Source organism: Periplaneta americana, chromosome 4, assembly GCF_040183065.1.
Source record: "Periplaneta americana isolate PAMFEO1 chromosome 4, P.americana_PAMFEO1_priV1, whole genome shotgun sequence".
Lineage (NCBI taxonomy): Eukaryota > Metazoa > Arthropoda > Insecta > Blattodea > Blattidae > Periplaneta > Periplaneta americana.
In genome coordinates this window covers 111850335-111866150 of record NC_091120.1, presented here as the reverse complement: position 1 = coordinate 111866150, position 15816 = coordinate 111850335, and the positions used below count along the sequence as shown (strand labels likewise).

Here is a 15816-nt window from a genome sequence, read left to right as displayed (position 1 = left end):
GGAAGAAAATACGACATGGGTGATAGCTTTATTCTAGACTGGTGCGAGAATAAGGTGAGCCTTCAGTAAACGAGTGGTCGCAGAGCTTTTCACTGGTAGAAACCGAACTTCCCAGGATTCGAAAGAAATTTGTGTAATTATATAAACGATAAGGAATAATTGGTTTTGCTAGTACTAGTGAAATGTGTATGTTAAATCTTTGACAATAGCCAAGGATCTAGGAGTATGGAGTAGTGTGGTGTACTGATTATTCGAAGGCGCGAAAATATTCATGTATATTATATACGGTACATCCAATCTTGCAATTTCTGAAAGGAATTGTTTTATCTTCATTTTCATGAAAATGATTAATAGAACCTATATAATTTTAACGACAAGGTAATGAAATGTAAAAGTCTTTAATTCATATTAAAATAATGATTTATACACATACCCATTGATAATATAAACTTCAGCATACATTCAATCCATTCATATTAAAATAATGATTTATACACATATCCATTGATAAATATAAACTTCAGCATACATTCAATTCATACAGATATATTCCAACAAATTGTAATATTTTACTTCCAGTCATTCTTAATGAGATCAGCACCTTTTTCTGCAATCATCATAACAGGTGCTAATATAGTACCAGTCACAACAGTTGGCATAACGGAAGCGTCGATAACGCGCAGACCGTTTATTCCTCGAACCTTAAGTTGTGTATCTACTACGGCGTCGCGATCTTGCAGAGGACCCATCTTGCACGTCCCGGCGTAGTGGAAGTAAGTAGCAGTGTCGCGCGTTACAGCGCATTGCCAATATTCGTCAGTCGCAAATCGGAATCTCTCACACCCAGGAACAGGCGTCGTGTCCAACCTGATTCCCAGATTTTTGAAGCAGTTTGTGTTGGCAAGTTTCGTGATTTCGTTCAACGAATCTACGAGAACATCCATGTCGCGACGGTCGCTGAAATAGTTTGCATAGATAAGAGGTGGAGAGAATGGATCTGTCGTGTTGATTGTAATGTAACCTCTGCTTTTAGGCCTAGCTACAACAGGTGTTGGAGCGAAAGAACTGTAGTAACACACAGGTTTCAATACGTTGGTAGAGCATGTTGGCGAATTCGCTGATCGGAAGAGATACTGGATATCAGGGTAATCAATATGTCTGTTTCCATATCTGGAGTTTGTAAATGCTGTTACTTGACTAGGTCCAGTAGCTGTCAATGGACCACTCCTTCTGGTTTGATTGTATAACTCCAGATTTCTAATCATTTCTTGATCTGTAACCTCAGTTGACGTTCTGTAGTCCAAAATATATCGAAGTGTTGTAGTGCTTACATGATCTTGAAGATTAGATCCTACTTTCAAGTTCTGTATGACAGGGATTCCTAAAGGTCTCAAAATTTCTTGTGGGCCAATTCCAGAAAGCATAAGCAGTTGCGGTGAATTAATGGTGCCACCACTAACGATCACTTCCTTCCTAGCGAAAGCTTTTCCCCTGTAGTTCCTCTGGAACTCCGATGCATATTCAACTCCAAAAGTCTTTTTGGTCTGCGGATCGATGAGAATTTTGGTTACTCTGACATTGGTGACCACTTTCAGATTGGGTCTGTTGGCGCGAATCGGTTCCAAGAATGCCTTATTCGAGCTTTGTCGTTCTCCATTGCGATGTACTGTCTGCATGAGCATTACTCCTGTCATCTTATCGGCATTAATGTCCACGTTTCTGTAACCTATTTCGTTGAAGCCCTGTAGCAGCGCATCCACGTTGGCATCCTTGTATGGGAATCTTCCGATGCTTTGATAACCTCCGGTGCTGTGATACTTTTTATTTTCTGCGAATTCCCGATCCATATTGTTTTCGGACTTTTTGAAGTATGGTAGAACATGCTTGTATCCCCAGCCGATGTTACCTGTCAAAACAAATGAAAATAAATATATAGCCTACTAATTGTGATACCACCATAATATAGGAGACAACCTGAAATTCCTGCATATCTCTTGTAAAACAGAATAATGTAACCTAGAGATCGTGCAAAAATCGGAAGTTTTAGACTTGCGCATATATTCTGATTGTACCATTTTTGTTCCGTAACAATCCAATTCCCTTTTATTTTATTAATGGGATTTCCTTCATAGGTAATTTAATATAAAGAAATATCATAGAAGAGGCATGCATAAAATTAATAATTCACTTTGCACCCAAAGAAGAACATAAACTTAAGTTTTCTGCATTACGATAGAAAAAAATGCAATTTTTGTAATACTAAAAATAAGGCACTTGACTTCAATTTTCAATCCTACAGAGTAAGTGGACGTATAGGAATAATTATGCAGAAATGTAAATCACATGTAGAACGTTCGGAAAATGTCTTAAAGAAGTAGGGCTATAAGGCCCTGTGGAAGCGATCAAGTCAAATAAAATCAAATTAGCAATTTAACCTAACTCGTAATTTCGGAAAAGAAAAATAAAATAGTGCACATCGCATTTCTGCATATTATCAAAATTTTAACCTAGATTCGGTTTAAATTTCTCTCCAAGTACTGAGAATGGATGTTTCGATAATTCACTCAGTTTAACTAATACATTGTAATCACATATCTTCGTCGTGTAGTGTTGATTCCTACACATAAATTAATTGACGTTACTTCCTCTATTCTGCATACTATTATGAGCGGCATTTCCGCACATTCTGCATAATTCTATTTCAAACTCTTTGAATTTTATTTCGCTATTGATAAAAATTAGCATTGAAATTGCTATATGGAATAAAAATGTATTTCAATGAATTCTTGGATTATGTGTTAGTTTCCAAACAATCAATAATAATATGAAAGAAAATCTCTCATGGAGAGCGAATTTTTATTCCGAATGTTATCGCATAAGTAATAACTGATAGATATAGACCTACAGGAATACTTATGAAATGTTTTCAAAATATTTGAAATTGTAGCTTTAATCGTTTCTGAAACGGAACACACGTTTCAAAAAATGTTAAGTATAGAAAAAAAATTTTGATATTTCTTATCTGGCATTTAAATTTATAGGCGACTTATTAAAAAGATAATTTTAGGCCTTAAATAATCGTAATAATACATATATATATATATATATTATATTTTTTAAAATACAAGAAATCTTTAATTTTTGAGGCCGAAAACAAAGAATGGACTTTTTGGTCATTTTCACTTCCCGTTTCCTCTAAATTGCATTAGTAACGAGTAGGTAAATTGTAGTAAATAATTATTCAGTGTTCTCTATTTTTTTAAGTTTAAGATTAGGTCTACGTTAATTTATAAGCCACACAAATTTTGTCTCATAAAACTTGAATTAGATGTATGATTTTGTAGTAAATAATTGGGTCTATTCTTTTATTGACAAATGAAGTTTGTTGTTGTTGCTTAGTTAACTATCCGAATAAAGGTTGGAATCTCATAAGTGACATCACTAGACATCACTCATCAGGCAAGTAGGCCAGGAGATAATGGGGTAGGGTGGCCAGTTCCTTTTCCCCAAATGTTACTTTATTTTCTTGACTGCACGGGATACTTTAATTTTGCAAAGTCAGTCATATAAATATCTTGAAGTCCTTACATTTTACTATATGAGGCGTAATTATGTAAATAATTTCTAAGCAGAAACGTTTTTGGAATCATCCAATGAATAACTCATTACATAGTATTTTCTAAAAAAAGATAGTAATACAATTTTAGTCGATTTTAAGTGAACCAGCTCTTAATGTTATACTTTCATATAAGGATAAATCATTTCGTTTGAATTTATGTATTTTTATGGCCTCTTGTGAATTCATTGACTTGCAGATAATGATTTTGAAGAAAGACCTTCCAATTGTTGTGGAGAAATCGCAGACGGAAGAACATACACACTTGACATGTTAAAACGAGATGTTACGGACTTTGGAAACGTTTACTTCCATGAAAATGTTGAATTAAACGCTTTGGAATACCATATTTCACCATGTTCATATGATGAAGAGTTAAGGAAATAAAAGTACTAACTGAAATATACTGGCGGACATATAATTTTGGGACACTTGAATTTTACTTCGTATTTAATATTTACCAATATGGTTTAAATGGTGATTAATTTAATTATAGATTATGAACGTAATATAGACTGAAAACGAAAATGATTATGACTTCATACCACCAACAATAACATCACAATCTAGATTTGAACATCATTTTGCTTATGCAGATGAGCATTATTGTTGGTGTTATGATATCATGTTTATTTTCTTTTTTTTTTGTATAGTACGATTATAATCTTATTAATCACTATTTAATACATATTGGTGATCTATTAAATACATTTAAAAAATAAAATTCAAGTGTCCCAAATTTTTTGTCCGCCAGTGTATTAGCCAGGAGGTAATAAATATGAATGGATTAAATATAAATTTTAACATAGAAATTTTATAATCCTACAGAGAGGTGACATTCTATTCTTCAATGTTGACTAACAAAATTACAGTAGATAATAAATGGATGTGGAAAGTCCGTGACGTAGAATTGCGGAACGTAAAAGAACCCTATCCCTATTAAAGGGCTAAAAGGCAAGATTCGTCAGCGACTTCGTGCCCACGTTGAATATCGACACTGAGTAACCTCTGCAGTTGAAAGTGTCGTTAAATGAAATACTACTATACTACTGCTACTACTACGAGAAAGTATTTCTACACAATTTTCACATCGGTCCATAGAACAAAATCTTGCGTCTGAAGGCAATAGGAAGTAAGTACCAAAACTTGGATTTTCATTTGATTTGTAGGCTATTATCGCACTTTATGCTTGTTTTGGTGTTGGTACTCCCGAATTGCAAAGATGATAGCATATATATTTCGATACTGAAAGCAATTAAGTCATAAAGCTACCAGCAAAGTGAAACATTCATATCACCATATCTCAAAATTGAGTTTTTGGACTTATTTACTTCTGCTTTTGACGTAAGAAATAGTCTCAATTAGGTATACTCATATAGTGAAATTAATGCAAGCAATAATACCTATTTTCTCCCACTCATCGTAGTCCAGCCTGTTTCCTCTGTTGTAGATCAAAGCATGTAGTACAGTGGATCCTCCCAGTACTTTCCCCCTTGTCCAATTGCAGGGTCCCCCTCCGCAGGCAGTACTCTGTGGTTGTGTCCTGTAGCCCCAGTCCATTCTTGTATTCCAAGTGTACGGTATGTATGCTGGCACATCGGCTTCCGTCGGCTCTTCACCTCCTGCCTCTATCAGGAGAACTGACCAGTCCCTCCTTTCTGTTAGTCTGTATAAGGAAGACACGTATGTTCTGGATCATTACAAGTTGATGTGGAAACGTTTTGAATCATAAATGTAACTGTACAATTTTAATTCTGGAAAACATATCAATGATTCTTTTATTAATTTAATTTCGCAATAAACATCATATTTCTTAATTAATTAAGATTTTAATTTGACTTTTTAAAAATTCGGATGAAAAATAAAAGTTTTTTGAATTTGTTAACATTTCGATGCATGAATATGCCATATTCAAGTAAAAAAACAACATGATTTCGCGACTGATTCAGGTACGTGAACTTGGCAATTTGTGGCGATCCAATTGAATATAATAAATACTTTTTCGTCTGAACTTTGTTTTGTTACTTAAAGGCGAAAATAGTTCCTATCTTGAAATATTATGAAGTACTTAAATATTTTTTTGCCTGCGTTATAAAGTCACCAGCGTGGCTCAGCCGTAGGTGCGTTTGGCTGTTCATTCAATTACTGCTTCAGTTAATTAACTGGTTGGATTTTTTTCGAGGTTTTTCCAACCTTAAGACGAATATCAGGTAATCACATGGAGAATCATCTTACCAAGTACCATCTCTCTATTACAAATTCCGTCGGCTCTAAATAGTTTAGTATTTGATATAACATCGTTATTTAATCGACTATAATAATTACCTATTTTGCAAGAAATCCAACCCGAACCTATTCTGAGTAATTCATCACTGATTTCTCTCAACTTGGACTAGTTAGTATAAATATTAATTTAATCATAATATCCTTTAGAAAATATTAGCATTACACTGACATGTAAATTTTGTAGAGTGGGATAATTTCGACTGTGGTCTTAAAATCTAATACAGCACAGAACTCACCCTATTAACATCTCATAAAATATTTTATGAACAAAAATTTCGATTACATTACTGTAGCATTCATGCATTAGAAAATTTAGCATAAATATCTGTGTTGAGAACATAACAGTAAAGTATTTTATTAACATATTGAAGGAGTCGCGACCATTGGAAGGCAAACTTATTAGTGAAAGCCTCAGTTCCAATTAGAGTACTCCTATTTAGTAAGGTGTAACAGTGACGTAGAATCTCTTTTAAGCATATATGGGATCCTGTAAGCGGAAAGTCTCTAGACTCCTTGTCAGAGATACAATATCCCCACGCATGACATCCCCGATGTTACCTAATAGCTTACATCATCTTTAGGCTTTTCCCTTGATAAATTTTCTAAGTACAGTGGAGTGAGAAAAGTGGCCAAAAGTTAGAGCTTACATAGTTACCCACAATATTAAGATGTCTTGCAAAGACGCATTTAATGGATTTTTAAAATTCGTCCTCGCAATATTCCCTTGATTCAGTGTAATCGTATTAAACTATTCTACAGTAAATGATGTCTAATTACCTTTGAGTCTAAGCACCAAACCTGTTACACAGTATAATGAATGAAAATACAGAATTTAAATCAATTTGTAACGTAAAGCAGTGATTAACATATGAAGAAGAAATAAACAATTCAGCGTTTTACTAATTCGGTGTAGTTCGTAGCGAACAATAAAAGTTTTATATTACAAATAAACAAGTTTTCATTTGTATTAATCTGTCTTGAGTTCAAAACGTTGGTCAGATATTAGGAATTGTTGGTATCTTGGCTTGCAAGAGAAGATATTTTTTCATGGTGTGACTACATGTAGTCAATGAAAGAAATTTGACAGAATTATGACACTGCGTATAAGGCCAATTCACAGGAGGATAGTTTACAGGAGTAAAGTGCTTGAAGCAACTCAACTTTCCTTCGAATTTCCCTGTATGATATGATCGAGACAGTCAAGTTGTGACTTGGCGGTGAAGCAGAATTTGAGTTGCCGACTCGTCAACTTTTGTGTCCACTTTACCGTCACGTGATCAACTTGACTCCCCCACTTTCCTGGTGTGAATGCTAACTTGTAGCAACTTGCAAGCAGATATTGTAGATAATGTGCGTGTATGGTTTCTTTAAATTAATAGCTAATTAATTTAGGTACTGAATTTGAGATTAATTTAACTTTCACTCCTCACATTTTAACAATGACTAATTCTGCTTGGATTTGTAATTCGAATTTATTCGAGCAACCATCTGTTTTTACGTGAGGCCTACACCTGGTTAGAAGCAAGTGGAATATGCTACTGTAATTATTTGGAATCCTCGTTGCAAAAACAACGTTCATTCTATCGACTTGATACAGAATAAATTCTTTAGGTTCCTATATTATAAGATATTTAAAATACCTTGTCCATTCCAGTTCCTAACTAGATTATTGAGATGAATTCTTGGTTTCCATACGCTCAATGACACAAGAGCGACTTACTCGATGATATTTCGCAGAAAAATATGAACAAAAATAATACTGATTCCGTTGAAGTACTCAAACTAATTCCATTTCGTATCCCTCCAAATATATAGAAAAAATTTGGTATTTAATATCTCTAGATCCAGGAAAATATCAAAACATTTTATTTTGGCTCTGCAGTTTATTACCATTTTCGATTTATTAAATTACTGATTTTTTAATCATAATAAGTAACATTTTTTTCATGTTTTCATTTATTTTATTTCTATTGCTATTGAGTTGTATATATTAGTACCTATTTTATAACTGCTGTCCATGTGAATCATTATCAATAATTATAAATTAAATTAATGTTAAGAAGGTACTTTGATGGTCACCTATCCTGTGTACCCACTTTCTGTAAGTCATAATAAATAAATAAAGATAAGTATTTAAACCCTGTTTTTAGAAGTGCGTGATATGTACGAACTTCCGTGGAATATACAGCATGAGAAAACTTCAATAATAATAATAATAATAATAATAATAATAATAATAATAATAATAATAATAATAATAATAATAAAAATTAAACAAGAGACAATTTTTTCATAAACTTGTTACGAAACTTAAGCAACAAGGTGTCCAAAACATTACTGTAGAAGTGGTTCGCAAAAAGGTTAAAAAAACTTAAAACAGAGTACCTGTAAGCGTACAACATTCAGCCCGCGTTTTTTATGTGTGGAACATGTTATCAAGTTTAGTGTCTCCGTGTGATCACAAATATGGCGACAAGTTTAGAGGCTTCAAGCATTTGACTCCTGTAAACTATCCCCATGTAACTCAAGCTATAATGTTCCAACAGACTCTTCCCATTACAGTCTTTGTCCACTGAATATTCTGCTCAGATTCTCCGGGATTTGAACGTGGGTCTTCACCGCGGAAGACGGATTTTGAACAGTACGAATGGACAAATTATCTTGTACGAATTTCAAGGTTATTAAGGTGCTAAGAAAATTTTGAACACGACAACGACAAAACTATGCAATGTTAATTGAAAGCTCTGATATTTTATCTTCGTGTGTTGAAGTATTATTTATTGCACTTTAAACAGTGGCTTGTAGTTATGTTTTCGATTGCATTCCATGTAATGTTTAAACGCGCTTTGAAAGATCGTTTTACTGCAATATTTATGGTGCTCAGTTTACATGGCTTTAGAACGTTGATCTACAAATTGGAAGAGTCCAGATTCAAGTCCACATAGAGACGAAATGTTTAATCTTGACACAAACTTGAAAAGGTTCTGAGATCCACTCAGACTATAAAATTGAAAACCAGGTCTCTTCTGGTGCCTAAAGCGACCGAAGCATTATGCAAGACATCACTTTTCTTAGTTCCGAGATTCAAAAAGGACGGTAGTTCCATAAAACTTAATCGCGTGCACCGTGTCTGTTTTATTGTGTGTGAAAACATCATGTAATGAGCAAGCAGTGAGGTCGATGACTTTAAGAACTTCTTCGCTTTGGGGTACAAGATTTCTGTAATTTTCATGAAGAATTCCTCTAGTCACGCGAAAATTATTATCAACTGTATACAAATAAAAACTTGTATTAGATTTCTTTCCAAAAGGTTGTGATGTTGGCTGCGATCAGGAGAACGAGTAAAATACCAAAATAGAAAATGTTTAACTAAAAATTTTTTCGAGTACTGTAATTTTGGAACGATATTGCGATCTTCACTTCTAAATTTTTAAATTTATATAAAGCACATGGTCAATGAATTCTTCTCCCCAGAGTTGGAGAAAAATAGCTGAGCAGTTCTCTACATAAAAAAGCTGTGGAAAAGTACAATGGTGTGAAAACCATGTTCGTAATATGTTGTTCCAAACAGACAAAAAAGCGATTTGCGAAGTTAGTGGAACCTCGATCGTGATTCCATGGCATTTCTTCTTCTTAAATGGTATGGTTCCGGCTGGTCACTGATGTAGCTGCATTGTCTAGAGTAGGGATGTCAAAGCGCCTGCACTGCGTGCTCTCAAGAGGCGGCACAATATTAATTTCCTTAAGAGCGATGATTGTACTTTATCTTGCTAAAAATTTTACCTTGTCGAATTTGTATTGCTTGTAGTCTGAGCACGCAATACAGGCGCTTTGACATCTCTGCTTAAGAGCATCGGATATGAAAATGTCCACAGTGATACTTGTGGTTGACAAGACCTCAAGTGGAGTTTTTTTAGGAGTTCTCCAGTTCTCCCAATAAACGTATGGATATAATTTTGTCAAATATCTCAATTATAATAATAAAATTATATTTTATTCGTCAGGATTTCTTCCTCGGACGTTGATTCGATTCCCGCTTAGGCTGATTACCTAGTAGAAACTTTTCCCATATTGTCTCGAAATGTAAGGCGATTAAATAATTGATTCTTTTTGAGGTTCATTTAGTAAAACTTGTTGTTAAAATATAAAAATTTAAAAAAGTGTTAAAATTGTATTTAAAAATGTAATACACCTTATAACCAGTCGGCTCCGTTTCGGCGTTGGTATTACGTCTTCCACAGCGGTTGGTGAACTACTCCATCAGCTCGTCTTGTCCCTTGCTTTGGTGTTTTCTGTCGTCTATGGAGGGTGCAGGATGTTTTGGTAGTGATGAGGATATTTGTGGGTTATTTGGTAGTGATGGAAATATTTGTGCGTACTCAATACCCGACTACTCTTCAATATGCATACATTATTCCACATAATTTTATACAATGCAAAAGTATTCCCACCACTACCAAAATATCTTATTTCCACCAGAGACGACAGCACACACCAAAACACAAAACAAGACGAATTTATACAGTAGTTTTACCAAAATCTTACGAAGGCGTAATATCAAATCCAAAACGGTGCCGATCGGTTACCTAAGTTACGGTATATTACCATTTTAACACAATTTTAATACATTAAAAATATTTTAAGATTTGTAAAGTTTTATATTATAGTCAGGTAATTCGTGGCATATCCTCGGCCTCATCTCGCCAATTACCAACCCGCTATCATCAATTCCATCGCCACTAAATAACCTAATAGTTTATACAACGTCGTTAAATAACAAACCAAAAGAAAAGCATTTCTTCGATAACCGGTCGCCGATGTGTGGAAACATATGGAATTGCTTGTAGTCATCATGGATACTCAGCGAATCTTTATCACAGTGGACCGCTGTAGATGAGAATATCCCTAGCTTGGTGTTATTAACATTGACCAAAAAATTATCTACGTGCTGGGTCGTCATGATTTCACGGATATAAATGAAATCAATGGCTCCAGCCAAATGTTCTCTTAATTCCGTGATTAACAAAGTATGTTGAAAGTGAACGAGTGACGATAACGACATACAAGTCGCGATAGCAATACCTTATGTTCATTTCTGTATTCATTGTTCCTTTGTCAGCACACCAGCAGTGAGGGCACTGTAGAAACTTTATAGCATATCATGGATTATATTTGGTACTTACAGTTAGGAGCCATGGAAGTGTTTAATTTAGATATATCTCTGAACAAGAATCCACTTATCTTTTCTAATATCTTAAATATCTTAAAATCGATACTTTATTTCAAAATATATTATAACTATATTGTACTTTATATGAGACAATTTTAGGTCTACTACAGAAATTCCTTGTTAATTTACGATATCCTTGTTTAAATGAAATTTATTTTGTGCTGATGAAGAAAGACTGCTTTCGCTCACCTGTTTGCAAGAATACAACCAGCTGCTCCCGCGCCCACGATGATGAAGTCGTATTGACTTCCATCTTGGAGAGTTGTTGGTGATTGAAGATCCGCCGGACTCTGCCTGTTTATCGCAGTAGTCAGCAAAGTGAAAAAAGTAGTCAGTGTCCTTACACTCGTACATGTCATTGGAGGAGCCATCTTGTCCTATTTATGAATTCCTAGAAAAGAAAGACGGATGGGTATTAATTTACGTTTGCTTAAAACATCAGGGTTTTCTTTTTAAGTCCCTTAAGTGTGCGGCCTTTGGTTTGTTGCCGTCAAAATTCATATTTATAATTTCTGTTATCATCTGTCAATGGCCACTGCATTGTGAAGTGACATTGTTCAGTAGTCCCATGTATCTACTAAAGATATATTTTAGTAAATCAAATAACTTTATAAAATTAGAAGGAACTGCAGGAAATTTTCTTTATTACTCTCATATCAACGACGTGGCTGTTTGGTTTCACTTTCTTTCCGAAGAAAGTCATGTTTTATGTTCCTTAATAATCCATTGCTTTAGGCTAGTTTTGAGCCCGTGAACTTCGGGTCCACTAGATCATCGAGAAATGAGTTCTGTAATGACTGTTTAATTATTATTTTATACAGTAAACTCTCGATGTAACGGACTTTTTTTTCGCGAACATTATGTTATTAAATTTTCAAATTTTATTTCATTATTATTTTTGGTCGCCAGTTGAAGCACGCCATATATAGTGAGATAAAATGTAGTCCTGTGTGACGCTGTTATGTGATTTCACGCCATGCATTTATCATTATGATTGGTCGCCAGTCGAAGCATGTTGTATGTTAAGAGGTGAAAACGTATACTAGTCCTGTATGTTGTGATGATTGATATGTTATTATTATCAAAAAATAGTATGTAGACCTACATTTAACATGTAACATTAATATGTCCAAATTATAAAGTTAATATTAAAAAATTGTTAAAAAAATTCGTGATTTGACGGACATCCCTTTGGCTCCAATAGTCCGTGAAATCAAGGATTTATTGTAATTGTTATTTTAATAAAATATATTAATAATGAAAACATTCACCTAATGATTGAAGTACATCAGTTTGTAGTGCGGAGAAAGATACTCTTGAAAAACTATGGACGTTATGTTTAAGAGACCGGATTTTTGTGCTATTTGTTATAATATTTACGAGTACAGTACTTCATTTTGTAACATATGCGCTGTTTTATGAAAATTATGTCTTGGATAACTTCTCCACAAGTATTAATTTGAGTAAAGAAATTTACATTTGGTAAAAATAGATAGGCCTACATTTATGCACACTTTTCTTCCATTAGAAATAAAACTGAATAAAAATTGTAAATTTGGATATATTAAAAAACTGCAAACTTTGTATTATAGTAATAATTAACGAAACAAGAGTTATAATTGTTGCAATGTTCACATAAACTTAATGGCTATAATTTTTTCGTGCCTTTTAGTGTGTTGTGCCATAAAAGCAAATATTTTCACTGAATAAAATATTCTATAGCAACAGGCGTAAAAATTGTACGATATTAAATATACAGAACAGTATCTGAGGAAATTTTTATCTGGGGCAAAGGAACTGAATACTTGCAGAATGAACTTGATGTTTGGTCAGCATGACATTGAATCTTCATATAAGACAACTTAGAATAAAAAATTGAAAACGTCCAAATTTCAAACACTAGGCGGTTTAAAGTACACATTGCTGAGTCTCATGTAATGTTAGAACTGCACATTTCAATTGTTGTGAATAACACAAATTTAATTTAATTAAATAATCTGAATTAACGTTTTATTAACATCCCGTTAGTTGTAACTATCACAAGTTGGATAACACTACAACTTACAAGAAATGCATAGAAGAAACAGTTACACTATTTTATAGAACTCTTTCAATGTAACTCAATTTTTTCTATAGGAGGCGAGATGATCGAAAGAGTTGTTCAACTGGTCTTCACGAAAACTAGTCTGTGGAATACGTAGAGTCACCTGGAGGAGGAGAGTAGCCCGGATTATTAGAAAAAGAGATTGACTGAAGATCTATGGGAAGATAGGAAAACTTGGAAGTATTCGATAAAAAGTAAGTGCTGACAAGTGGAAAAACTTCTAAAAGTAAAGTTAGTATAAAAATGTAGGCAAAGTTCGGTACAGTGATATAATTTAGGAAAATATACAAGTTTTTGGATATCAGATAAGAATAAGAAAATGAGGACAGATTTTCGTACTTTTCTCATAATGAGAAGAAAGATCATATCTAATGAAAGGAAATAATTCAAAGAATGTTTCTTAGAATATATGAGTTAGACTAACAAAACAAATCTCGTATAGTAGACCTATAAAAATAATATAGAAATTCTGAATTAATTATAAGATGTTTCATTCTGATCCTTAACTTCATGATCAGGTTGTGGTCGAAAGTGACAGAAGAAATAGATGTATCAAGAGAAACCTGTCCACTGTAAGTTCCAATATGAAATCGTCGGGTATTGAACACGGGATATTATTTATACATCAGCTAAAGTGTGTAGCGTTATTATCATTGCGTACAAGTTATTATCGCAGGTTCAAATCTCATCTTGGACATTATTTTCTCGTTATTAGTATAGCGCTCAGTATTGTCTTAGGTGAAGGTCAGGATAATAATCACCTGTCATACAGTTCCACCACATGTCCACATCGAGGCAAAAAATTAGTTAAATTGGCTATTACTATTTTCCTGGCACATACGAAAAACAAGCTGTAATATTATTACACTTACTACATTATAGTAAAGTATTTACTTTTAACACTAGATTTATAATCAACTTGACAATTGCTGAAATAATTGCACCCCATTCTTTAAAAAGATTGTCTCACGTTCTTCACATTCATGCCAACGAAAAAACAAATTGACATTTCAGTATTTCACGGTGATTGGACAGAGAAGAAACATTTTTGGTTTTACAATTGTATGAAGTTATTTCTCCTGCGTATTGGAACTAGTTAAAGTCCATTTTCAGGCTCATATCTCTCAAAATTTGAGGTCTTAAACCCTACTGAACCTCTGATTGAGGTTGTGACTGACATGTACATATATTATTATTATTATTATTATTATTATTATTATTATTATTATTATTACTCTTAGTCCATCTCACTTGACAAACTGTGTCAGAGGAAGCACAATAAATTATTTATAATTATATATCTTAAATCTGAGAAGCGAAATATATTACTAGTCAGCGATGTATGCAATGGAGAAGGAAAGGAACTAATCACCATACCCCATTATATCCTGGCTTAGCTGCCTGATGAGTTATGCTTTATTGGTGTGACATGAGATTCTAACCTATCTTCGGACAGTTGACTAAACAACATAATCTGCTGATTGAGTTACTCGTATAGCTATGATAGTGGAAATTATAAATAATTTCGATACATTGAAGAAATTTAAATATCACAGGGTTACAAAATTAAGAAATTTTCTCAAAAATAGTTGATTACTTAAGTAAGCAAACTGTACATATCAGACACATACACATACACACATAATGATCGGAATTTAAAACATAAATTCCGAGTTATGAAACTAACAACCGCTTTTCCACTACAATAACTCTGCCTCAACTTGGAATGTTGCCTGAGTTACGGAACCGACTTACTCTATATAAAGAATGAGAAGATTACCTTGAAAATGCTGCGATGTGCAGCTTCCACGTCAGTTCGTGCACAACTGTGATTCTGCGACCAGACGCCGTGGCTTAAATAGTGGAGTAGCGGTGTTATCGGGGCGAAAGAAAGACAGGTCGGGTATTCTCATGAAGGAAGTGCGCTCCTTCCTCGAAAAAACCCACTAAATAAAACAACCACAACTCAAGTTCGCGGGTGTCAGGCGACCGGAATATTGATGAGTTATGCGTGTGATTACCCGACCTCACATGAATATGCGTGCGGAAGACGAATAATGAATCCATTTCCTTAGTTTTATTACGTTCACGTTCTTCCAGTTAAGAACACTGCTGTTCGCGAACGATCATGTAATCCTAAGCAACTTCGAGGTTTGACTACAAAAAGCTACATATGAATTGCAAAAAGTATTTGCTGCATGCAATCTGATAATTCCAAACATAAAACCTAAACAATGGCTTTTTTTTATTGAAAGAAGTACGGTGAGGTACAGTAATTAATGATAAACTATTTCGGACATAGGCTAAATTAAAATTATGATAACATTTAAATTTTGATAATAAATTAGATTAATTAAGAATAATGTGTAAAACCGTTGCTTTCGAAAATCTGAAAGAATTTATAAAAAAGATATACTACCGGTTTTTATGTATGGTTATGAAACTTGGACAGTCACTTTGAGAGAGAAACAAAGAATAAGGGTTTTCAAGAATAAAGTGATTAGGAAAATATTTGGGGCTAAGAGGGATGAAGTTACAGGAGAATGAAGAAAGCTACACAACACAGAACTGCACGCATTA

General features: G+C 33.9%; 1 protein-coding gene across 1 annotated transcript; it reads right to left on the bottom strand.

Moving 5' to 3' along the window:
* Nucleotides 1-379: 379 nt before the first annotated feature.
* Nucleotides 380-15167, bottom strand: LOC138698118 (glucose dehydrogenase [FAD, quinone]-like). The gene is made up of 4 exons (XM_069823850.1): nucleotides 15017-15167; nucleotides 11322-11523; nucleotides 5020-5282; nucleotides 380-1906 (listed from the first exon to the last, which is right to left on the bottom strand). The coding sequence occupies exons 2-4, from the start codon at nucleotides 11501-11503 to the stop codon at nucleotides 570-572; spliced, it is 1782 nt and encodes a 593-aa protein (XP_069679951.1). The 5' UTR covers nucleotides 11504-11523; nucleotides 15017-15167; the 3' UTR covers nucleotides 380-569.
* Nucleotides 15168-15816: the final 649 nt, after the last annotated feature.